The 11,843-nt window shown below is 42.9% G+C and overlaps 1 protein-coding gene across 1 annotated transcript in view; it reads left to right on the top strand.

Moving 5' to 3' along the window:
- Positions 1-2,453: 2,453 nt before the first annotated feature.
- tp53bp2a (tumor protein p53 binding protein, 2a) overlaps positions 2,454-11,843 on the top strand; it is a 51,613-nt gene continuing 42,223 nt past the window's right edge. The window contains 1 exon segment of the mRNA XM_029669423.2: positions 2,454-2,973. Coding sequence (XP_029525283.2) covers positions 2,947-2,973 — 27 coding nt within the window. The 5' untranslated portion in view covers positions 2,454-2,946.

Genomic DNA, 11,843 nt, shown 5'->3' with positions numbered 1-11,843 from the left:
CATGCCATGCTTATGCTATGCAGGATGTTTAACTTGTGTGGATATATCCAACTCTCCATAGATGGGTTGACAACATCACAGACACGATGTACTTACTTCCATGGGGCAGAAGTCAGTGTGTTGTTGTGATTCTGGATGGCCAGATTGCTAGCAATGACTAGAATGACAAGAAACTGCCATGTGGGCATCGTAAATGGCTAGTTTTATCTTGTTATTGATAGCATGTCTTGTTTTGAGGTGTTTTGACTGATTTCCCGTCAATGCTAATATGGCTAAGTTTCGCTAGCTTACCAACAACTTTTAATGATGTATTTTCAAAGTTTAATTCATGTATGTTTTCAATAAACATACAAGACGGAATACAGCTTTCATGTTGTCAACAATCTAAGCCAACCCCATCTGTTTTGCCCCGTGTTAGCATGCTACTCGTTTTGGTTGCTAAACAACCAACCCGTCTAATATACAAGTCATTTTCTTCTCACCACTAGGCGTCTCTCTTTATGATGACACTAGCTATTCCTATTCCGCTCCTTTCAACCGTTTCTATCTGATGTGTCAATGTAAAAAATATGTTTCCATTCATTTATACTGCAAATTCAAACAAATGCAGTAGCATCCTTTTGTAATTAGGCATACTCCATTAAAAACATTCCATTGCACAATCTGAAATATTTCTTGACATTCACTGTCCATCAGTGATACATGTATAATGGATTATTGAAGAATTATTATCATTAATTTATTTTTTACCTTCATTTAACCAGGCAAGTCAGTTAAGAACACATTCTTATTTTCAATGACAGCCTGGGAACAGTGGGTTAACTGCCTGTTCAGCTCGGGGGTCTGAACTCACAACCTTCCAGTTACTAGTCCAACGCTCTAACCACTAGGCTACCCTGACCATAGTACAACAATATAGAGCGTGCCAACTTGAAGTCTTAAAAGCCGGAAATGACCTCTGTTTCGTTCAGCCATTTCTATGGGGAAAATTAATGGGAAAATAATAGGGTTTTGAGATAAACACTGAAAATAAGGTATGAGGTTAATACAAGCTTAGGAGATCTTATACGTTTTGTTCTATGAGATAATATCAGTCAGTTAACATGACCTTATGTTATAAAGCCTTTATGTGCTTTTTAAAATTACATAAATGCTTCAAAATGTTTACAAAAAGTGATGTTAGCTGATGAAGATGATCTCATAGAACAAAACGTATAAGATTTCATAAGCCTGTGTTTACCACAGACCTTGTTTTCGGTGATTATCCCAAAATCCTCCAAAACCCCCATTAATTCCTACATAGGCTTTGTCCAACGAACCATGGCGGAGTTAGCGACTGGAACGAGCTGCAACAAACACTCAAACTCGACAGTTTTATCTCAATTTCTCAATCATGGACACTCTTACTGACAGTTGTGGCTGCTTTGCGTGACGTATTGTTGCCTCTACCTTCTTGCCCTTCGTTCTGTTGTCTGTGCCCAATAATGTTTGTACAATGTTTTGTGCTGCTTCCATGTTGTACTGCTGCCATGTTATGTTGCTACCATGTTGTTGTCATGTTGTGTTGCTATCATGCTGTGTTGTCATGTGTTGCTGTCATGCTATGTTGTCTTAGGTCTCGCTTTATGTAGTGTTGTGTTGTCTCTCTTGTTGTTATGTGCGTTTTGTCCTATATTTATTTATTTATTTTTTATTTTTTAAATTGCAGGCCCTGTCCCCACAGGAGGCTTTTTGCCTTTTAGTAGGCCGTCATTGTAAATACGGATTTGTTCTTAACTGACTTGCCTGGTTAAATAAAATAACATTAAAAAAAGTTAGTGCCTACAAAAAGATGCCATTATTTAATTTAACTAGGCAAGTCAGAACAAATTTTTATTTACAATGACGGCCTAGGAACAACGGGTTAACTGCCTTGTTCAGGGGCAGAATGACAGATTTTTACCTTACTGGCCCAACACTCTAACCACTAGGCTACCTGCCCCCCCAGGTAGCACGTACTATTTGTCTATTACCACAACACAATCCAAAATAACATTTTAGAAATATTTACATAGGCCTATTTTGAAGCTACTGATTTGTTTTAATGACAAAAACATACATTATGAGGTTGTATAGTTTATGTTTTTGTCGTTTAAAAACATCAGTAGCTTCAAAATAGGCCTACGCAATATCATTTAAATCTCTCTCTGGCTGTCTGTGAAACAGGTGGACAAAGGAAGGTTCTGTTCGGCAGGAATGATCAAGCGGGGAGGTCAAGGTGGTCCAACCATAGAGGTCCAACTCAGCTGACTCCTGGGCTGAGAAGATGTCATGTAATGTTGACTGGCCATGGAAAGGTGAGATTCATTACACTCTCAACCCAGTAGGTGGGGATAGATTCACAGTCCGAAACCAGGCGGAGCTTACATTCCAATGGGATGAGTTACATCCCCCTACGTCACTCCTGGGAAAACTGCGATCACTCAATCGAACTACGCTGTTAGCGGTGTTTCAGGGCTGATAGGCATCTACAGCTTCAGGAAACTATCGCAAAAAAAAAAAAAAATCAAATACATCGTACATTATCGTGTTATTTGATCGGTTTGGGTAATGGCAATAATTTAATAGAGTTTTGAACGCAACGCGTTTCCGAATGCGACTACCAACTTCCAAGCGATGCAATCGCTACTGAAAACTTTCATTTCAAGGAGGCCTTGTATTTTTTTACAACAGGTCCACGGCATATGCGGAGGGAGACTGATTAGGCTATACAGCCTACGAAATATATGTAGTTAGCTTTGGTTTATTTTACAGCCAAAGTTACTTAAGTTACTTTCAATAACAAGAAGAGACAACTCATCGACTGGTTTATCGGACAGGCTACCGGACAGGATCAGGATTAAAAAGCAATCGAACGCCTTCAGTTTTCCTCGAAACTACGAGCCAAGGACTTCCAAATCTGGTTAAATGCGGTACGAGGCTAAAATGATGCCGGTGAGACTTTCTACTTTTAATTGCTTGAAGAAAAAAAGAGTCACTGTATTACAGGGCTATTTGCTTGTCATACGTTGAGTTTCTACAGCAACATAGGCTAGTTGATAGACTACGCAACATTGTAGCGCACTCCAGTTGCAGGCATTACATTGATGTACTTGCTGGTTACTTTTTTGCGATATCCATTTTCAATAAATGTGTTTTCAGCCATAAAGGAATACTCAAGTTACACTACACATTACAATATACACTTGGGGTTTGGCTACCAAAGACTCACGAAGGAAATTATAGAATTTCAACAGATTATCAAATATCGTTTCATCTCTAAGAAACTGAGAATTTTTTTGTTGTTGTATAGCCTCTTATAAACTAAAATATTTTATGCAGGAAACCTTTTTAAATGTTGTATTCACTAGGTAGTAGTTGTTGTTGTTCGCATTGAATAACCCATCCTACACAGCTCTGAGGATTTGCATAGTAGTCTAATTTGATGCCCAATCACCCCAGTGTCTACATGTATATGTCCATGTGCAAAATCTTTATTATATCCTAAAATCAGATAGTTTTGACACAGAATTTGAATATTGTGGTTACTGTTTTTCCTTAAACAAGGCACCCAGCAGCTTTGAACCTGGACCCCTGCCAACATAATGAGAGGTCTAGACCTTTTGCTGCAGTGCTGAGCTCCATCTCTCAGTACTTCTTTTAAATCTAGAGAAAAAAAGAGGAGCAGAGCTAGGGGCAGGAGGCATTATAAAAAACATCTTGACATTATGTCGGGGACTGTTGTATATTTAAATGCCAGGCTAAGTTCCGAACTGACACTGACTGTATAGGTACCGAGGTTCTGGTGCCAAGTCCACGCGTGTCTGTGACCACTCTGGATGGCACCAGCAGGTACAAATTCAGGATGAAAGGAAAGTTCTTCAGGTTGTGCTTGATTGTCCTCCAGGAGTTGTCAGGACCTGTAGTCTTAGGAATGCTTCTTTTCTGATGGGTTTTCCCTGAAATCCACTGCAAAACTACGTACGTGGATGTCAATGCCAGAAGTAAAATGTTACTGTAATGAAGATGTTTCACCGAATCACTTTGTCATCATTTGTGTGTAATCATGTGAGTGTGGATCTGTGTGTGTGTGTACCTAACACACGTACAAACACTACTGTGTTTATCTTAGTATGACTGTACACATTGGGATCCTACAGTGTGTGCTTCTCTCCCCCTCATTTTCCAGTAACTTATCTGCATGACTGGATGAGTCATGTTCTCAGGCGGCAGTGACCGAGTGCTCTCAGAATGACTCCTGTCTGCGAGATATGACCTAGCTCCACTATTCACACCCAGCCATTTGTTATCGCCAACATCCATTCACATGGACATCAATATAAATCCTTATCCTTACCATGCCATGTTTCCATGGCGGAGACCTTTGCCCTGTTGCTGTGTGTGCGCAAGCGTGTGGTGTGTTATCTAGTCCTTTAACGTGTCTACTCTGTGCTATTACCTCTTCCACCTGCACATCGACTCGGCACCGGTACCCTGTGTACAGTCACAGTCAAAAGTTTGGACACACCTACTCTTTCAAGTTTTTTTTTTTTTTTGTTGTGTATTTTCTACATTGTAGAATAATAACATAGACGTAACAACTGTGAAGTTACACATGGGATCATGTAGTAACCAAAAAGTGTTTTAGAATCTTGAAAGTAGCCACCCTTTGCCTTTGATAGATTTGCACAATCTTAGCATTCCCTGGAATGAGCGGGTGTGTCCAAACTTTTGACTGGTACTGTATATAGCCAAGTAATCGTTACACATTGTGTGTTTATTCCTCGTGTTATTATCATGTTTCTATTCTTTTTTTATATTTTTCTCTCTGCATTGTTGAGAAGGGCCTGTAAGTAAGCATTTCACAGTTAGTCGAGCATTTGTCAAATAACATCTGATTTTATCAGTACGCTTAGCACAATCCCCATCACAATAGAACCACATTGGAACATGAAGTATTGTCTGTGCTTGCACAATGAATGTCCCCTGGACCTGTATGTACTGTTCAGTGCTCTGTTGTAGATATAATGTAGCGGCGTCATGGGTGGCTGGGGATGGGGGAGGGCGGTAAAGAATGCTCCCTGTTTTCGGAGGACAATGGGCCCAGGGACTCTTTATGACACCGTGTAGAAGAGGACATTGTGTCCTGTCTCTCTATGATAAGAGATGCTCTCCGTTTCTTTTCTTGTACCATTGTGGATGCAGGCTAGTTGTAGACGACGGTTTTACTATGATGTTTCCTTATCTCCTGTCCAGCCAAGCTCTGTGTACAGCTAGCAGTGATTTACACATTTGGTCTTGAGCCGATGTTTACAAAGTGTTGTGATCAAAGCTAATGTTTTTTTGTTGTTGTTGTAGGGTTTCTGTTAGGGAGGTTGGTGTGATGTGAATTGATTACAACCAACCTATGACAGTTTTGGAGGCCATTGAGGTGAAACTCTGGTTAGGCTATAGGCCTATCCTTTAATGGCCAAATGTCTTATTTTCTTTAAAAGGGACAAGTATTTTGTCACAATGACTTAATGTGTTCAATGTTGGCCTAAACATATTGTCTTAATCAATAGCAACCACACAAGACTAATAGGGTGACATTGTGGGCAGCCCTGCTTGACTTTGCTGTGTGTCAACAGAGACCTGAAGAGATTTTCTCTCTGTGTGACCACTGACTGGCTTTGTGTTGACTCTCTGGGAGGGCCCCTTCTTACGCAACACCTGACATTCACACCAGTCAGGTAGAGGTTGGCTCAGTTATATGAGGGAGATCCAAGGACAAGCAGTATGTCCATGTGTACACAAGGACCTCGCTTGGAATGATCGCTGGACCGTAACGAATCAACTCCTTAAGGCTAGTGGTAAATGCCTTTTAAATTAAAAAAATGGGCCTAGTGCTGGATGGATGTGGTTTGTAGAGGAGTGAGTTTATTAGGCCTTATATGCGGATATTAAAATCTAAAGTCTCCAGCTGTACAGTACATGACACACTGAGATATGGCGTCAGTGATACATGTTCTGAGCGGGTGTCCTCTTTGTAGTGGCTTATTGAGAGTGGATATGGGTGTAACTTCTGAAGCAGACCCGTCAGAGGAAGAGCGAAGGCACACGCACCATAGAATCACCTGACCTGGCGTCCTCTTACCTGCGCTAGAATCCAGAGTTGGTTGACTTGATGTCCTTGGTGGATCCAGGTGAAAAGGGGTAAGGATGTTTAGAGTGGCTGTACTGTAGAGCGATTGAGAGACAGTGAGGATATTGTGTAATTTAAAAAATTTATTTCACCTTTATTTAACCAGGTAAGCAAGTTGAGAACAAGTTCTCATTTACAATTGCGACCTGGCCAAGATAAAGCAAAGCAGTTCGACACATACAACGACACAGAGTTACACATGGAGTAAAACAAACATACAGTCAATAATACAGTAAAAAAAACAAGTCTATATACAATGTGAGCAAATTAGGTGAGAAGGGAGGTAAAGGCAAAAAAGGCCATGGTGGCAAAGTAAATACAATATAGCAAGTAAAACACTGGAATGGTAGTTTTGCAATGGAAGAATGTGCAAAGTAGAAATAAAAATAATGGGGTGCAAAGGAGCAAAATAAATAAATAAATAAAATACAGTTGGGAAAGAGGTAGTTGTTTGGGCTATGTACAGGTGCAGTAATCTGTAAGATGCTCTGACAGTTGGTGCTTAAAGCTAGTGAGGGAGATAAGTGTTTCCAATTTAAGAGATTTTTGTAGTTCGTTCCAGTCATTGGCAGCAGAGAACTGGAAGGAGAGGCGGCCAAAGAAAGAATTGGTTTTGGGGGTGACTAGAGAGATATACCTGCTGGAGCGTGTGCTACAGGTGGGAGATGCTATGGTGACCAGCGAGCTGAGATAAGGGGGGACTTTACCTAGCAGGGTCTTGTAGATGACATGGAGCCAGTGGGTTTGGCGACGAGTATGAAGCGAGGGCCAGCCAACGAGAGCGTACAGGTCGCAATGGTGGGTAGTATATGGGGCTTTGGTGACAAAACGGATTGCACTGTGATAGACTGCATCCAATTTGTTGAGTAGGGTATTGGAGGCTATTTTGTAAATGACATCGCCAAAGTCGAGGATTGGTAGGATGGTCAATTTTACAAGGGTATGTTTGGCAGCATGAGTGAAGGATGCTTTGTTGCGAAATAGGAAGCCAATTCTAGATTTAACTTTGGATTGGAGATGTTTGATATGGGTCTGGAAGGAGAGTTTACAGTCTAACCAGACACCTAAGTATTTGTAGTTGTCCACGTATTCTAAGTCAGAGCCGTCCAGAGTAGTGATGTTGGACAGGCGGGTAGGTGCAGGTAGCGATCGGTTGAAGAGCATGCATTTAGTTTTACTTGTATTTAAGAGCAATTGGAGGCCACGGAAGGAGAGTTGTATGGCATTGAAGCTTGCCTGGAGGGTTGTTAACACAGTGTCCAAAGAAGGGCCGGAAGTATACAGAATGGTGTCGTCTGCGTAGAGGTGGATCAGAGACTCACCAGCAGCAAGAGCGACCTCATTGATGTATACAGAGAAGAGAGTCGGTCCAAGAATTGAACCCTGTGGCACCCCCATAGAGACTGCCAGAGGTCCGGACAGCAGACCCTCCGATTTGACACACTGAACTCTATCAGAGAAGTAGTTGGTGAACCAGGCGAGGCAATCATTTGAGAAACCAAGGGCCAGTAATCCTAGGCCACCCATAGGGATGAGAGAGGTCAGAGTAGAGCACTGTAGCAGCCAGGGGTGGTCGGAGGATTTACCTGAAACTAGGCCTACGCTTCTGGGAAACGCATTGTGTCCCTCGCTCACTCACCTACGCCAGTGATCTCTTTAAACTTGCCCCTGCTCATTCCAAATTGGCCCTAATAAATACATTATAACGTGTCCCTTCTAAAACATGGGATTGTGTTTGTTGCTCAGCTTAATACCAGTTTGTCAAGGATAGGAAAGGGAAGATTATGGATAGAAGTTGGCTCATTCTGCTTAATGTGGCCCCCATTTCTCTCATCTCTCACAGGAAGCTCATAGTTGGATCTCTCATCACAATACGATATGCAGGATGGAGAGACCAGGAAAGGATGAGTTTAGAGGGAAACATGGTGCAGTGCAGACCTGGATGGGAGGTTATGCTGAATTTAAGTAGGGAGTGATGTAGCCTACTGCAGACTACAGCGCAAGCTGTTGCAGCGGAGTTGTGTACCACAGGCGACCGCTCTCACCAATTACATTTTCTTCTCCGCCTTCCTCTGTAGTGGAGGTAGATTAAAAGGAATAATGTATACAGGATTCTGCCTTGTGTTTTTGAAGTACTGCCCGGCTGGAGCGGAGTCAAGTCTTCAGGCCCAGAGTTCTGCAGAGAGGACGGAAGGTAAGACGGACAGACAGACAAAGGCACGGAGATGCAGCCTGTCTTGATGCAGTCTCTTGACTTCCTTAGAGGGGGCTCACTCAACAAGACCTAGTTGGCTCACTTGCTTACCCCAGCAATATCTGTAATGGACAGAGAAGGGTGTGTGTGTGTGTGTCTGTGCGCTTGCATGTGTGTGAGGCCTGGCAGCACTCCGTAGGTATCTCTGACTACACTACATGACCAAAAGTATGTGGACGCCTGCTCGTCTAACATCTCAATCCAGAATCTTGGGGAGTAATATGGAGTTTGTCCTCCCTTTGCTGTTATAACAGCCCCCACTCTTCTGGGAAGACTTTCCGCTAGATGTCGAACATTGCTGCGGGGACTTGCTTCCATTCAGCCATGAGCCATGAGTGAGGTCGAGCACTGTTGTTGGGCAATTAGGCCTGTCTTGCAGTTGATGTTTCAATTCATCCCAAAGGTGTAAGATGAAGTTGAGGTCAGGGCTCTGTGCAGGCCAGTCAAGTTCTTCCACACCGGTCTCAACAAATACTTTCTGTATGGACCTCGCTTTGTACATGGGGGTATTGTCATGTTGGAACAGGAAAGGTCCTTCCCCAAACTGTTGCCACAAAGTTGGAAGCACAGAATTCGTCTAGAATGTCATTGTATGCTGTAGAGTTTAGATTTCCCTTCACTGGAACTAAGGGGTCTAGCCCGAACCATGAAAAACAGCCCCAGACCATTTTTCCTCCTCGACCAAACTTTACAGTTGACACTCTGCATTTGGGCAGGTAGTGTTCTCCTGGCATCCGCCAAACCCAGATTAGTCCGCCGGACTGACAGATGGTGAAGCGTGATTCATCACTCCAGAGAACGCATTTCCACTACTACAGAGTCCAATGGCGGTGCGCTTGGCATTGCGCATTTTGATCTTAGGCTTGTGTGCGGCTGCTCGGCCATGGAAACCCATTTCATGGAGCTCCTGATTGAACATTTCTTGTGCTGACGTTGCTTCCAGATGCAGTTTGGAACTTGGTAGTGAGTTATGCGATATTTGTAACACTAGGGCACTCGGCGGTCCCGTTCTGTGAGCTTGTGTGGCCTTCCCCTTGGCGGGTGAGCCATTGTTGCTCGTAGATGTTTCCACTTCACAATAACAGCACTTAACAGTTGACCGAGGCAGCTCAAGCAGGGCAGAAATTTGACAAACAGACTTGTTGGAAAGGTGGCATCCTTTGACGGTGCCAGGTTGAAAGTCACTGAGGTCTTCAGTAAGGCCTTTCTACTGCCAATGTTTGTCTATGGAGATTACATGGCTGTGTGCTCGATTCTTAACACCTGTCAGCAACGGTGTGAAAGTATTCAGATCCCTTGACTTTTTCCACATTTTGTTACGTTACAGCCTTAATCAATTTTAGAATATATAAAGTTTTTCCCCTCATCAATCTTGCAAATGTATTAAAAATAATCTGAAATATCACGTTTACATAAGTATTCAGACCCTTCACTCAGTACTTTGTTGAAGCACTTTTGCAGTGATTACAGCCTCGAGTATTATTGGGTATGATGCCACAAGCTTGGTACCCCTGTATTTGGGGGGTTCTTCCATTATTTTCTTCAGATCCTCTCAAGCTCTGTCAGGTTGGATGGGGAGTGTCGCTGCACTGCTATTTTCAGGGCTCTCCAGAGATGTTTGATCGGGTTCTGGCTGGTCCACTCAAGGACATTCAGAGACTTGTCCCAAAGCCACTCCTGCGTTGTCTTGGCTGAATGATTAGGGTCGTTGTCATGTTGGAAGGTGAACTGTCGTCCCAGTCTGAGGACCTGAGCACTCTGGAGCAGGTTTTCATCATAGACCTCTCTGTACTTTGCTCCGTTCATTTTTTCCCCTTGATCCTGACTAGTCTCCCAGTCCCTGCTGCTGAAAAACATCCCCACATCATGATGATGATGCAGCCACCACTATGCTTCACCGTAGGGATGGTGCCAGGTTTCCTCCAGGCGTGATGCTTGGCATTCAGGCCAAAGAGTTCAGTCTTGGTTTCATCAGACTAGAGAAACTTGTTTCTCAATCTTGTTTCTCATGCCTTTTGGCCAACTCGAAGTGGGCTGTCATGTGCATTTTTCCTGAGGAGTGGCTTCCGTCTGGCCACTCTACCACAAAGGCCTGTTTGGTGGAGTGCTGCAGAGATGGTTGTCCTTCCGGAAGGTTCTCACATCTCCACAGATGAACTGTAGAGCTCTGTCAGAGTGACCATCGGGTTGTTGGTCACCTCCCTGACCAAGGCCCTTCTCCCCCATTTGGCTGGGTGGCCAGCTCTAGGAAGAGTCTTTGTGGTTCCAAACTTCTTACATTTTAGAATGATGGAGGCCACTGTTTTCATGGGGGCCTTCAATCATGTACAATTGTTTTGGTACCCTTCCCCAGATCTGTGCCTCAACACAATCCTGTCTCGGAGCTCTACGGACAATTCTTTCGACCTCATGGCTTCGTTTTTTTTTCTCTGACATGCACTGTCAACTATGGGATCTCCTATAGGCAGGTGTGTGCCTTTCCAAATCATGTCCAATCATTTGAATTTAGCACAAGTGAACTCCAATCAAGTTGTAGAAACAAACATCTCAAGGATGATCAATGGAAACAGGATGCACCTGAGATCAATTTCAAGTTTCATTGCAAAGGGTCTGAATACTTATGTAAATCAGATATTTATTTTTTTGTTTGTTTTTTTGCAAAGATCTCTGAAACCCTGTTTTTGCTTTGTCATGGGGTGTTGTGTGTAGATTGAGGGAACAAAAATTGTTAATCCATTTTAGAATAAGGCTGTAACGTAACAATGTGGGATAGGGGAAGAGGTTTGAATGCTTTCCGAATGCACTGTATAGTGTATTTATGCACACACAGTGGTATTGACGTTTGATCTTTATGCAAGCCTTTCATTTTGCTAGTTACTTTGACATTGAAGTCTAACTCTATTACTGTGCCTCATGTTTAGCCCTGAGGATCTTATAATGAAAACTGCCAAGGGGACAGTTTTGATACCCCCATCTCGCCCTCTCTCTCTCATGCTAACTCAATAAAAGAGACATTTAATTTCGTACTAGAGGAGAATGACATGCACTGGTATTGGCCCCTACAGGTAGATGGTAGTGTGTGTGAGGAAAGGTTAAAAATGGACTGTTATAATGATATCACATTTTCTTGTGAATGCGGTTAGGCTACCCTCACCTTTTTACAAATCATGTTGTAGATTACAAATTGAGTTTGTTTCTATGTGTGTCTCTCTCTCTCTCCCTGTCTGTCTGTCTCCCACGCTTCTATGTAGTAGAGCACGTGTGCGTTATCTGTTTGAGTGGCATGCACACACACTAACCTCCTACTTCCTGTAATTGTCTGTGTTGTGTGTATGTTTAAACAGCATGCCTAAACAACTGGAGAGGCCTGATAAGCCCGTTCCCACC

Source organism: Oncorhynchus nerka, linkage group LG10, assembly GCF_034236695.1.
Source record: "Oncorhynchus nerka isolate Pitt River linkage group LG10, Oner_Uvic_2.0, whole genome shotgun sequence".
Lineage (NCBI taxonomy): Eukaryota > Metazoa > Chordata > Actinopteri > Salmoniformes > Salmonidae > Oncorhynchus > Oncorhynchus nerka.
The sequence above is the reverse complement of the archived record's forward strand: the minus strand, read 5'-3'. Positions and strand labels throughout refer to the sequence as shown.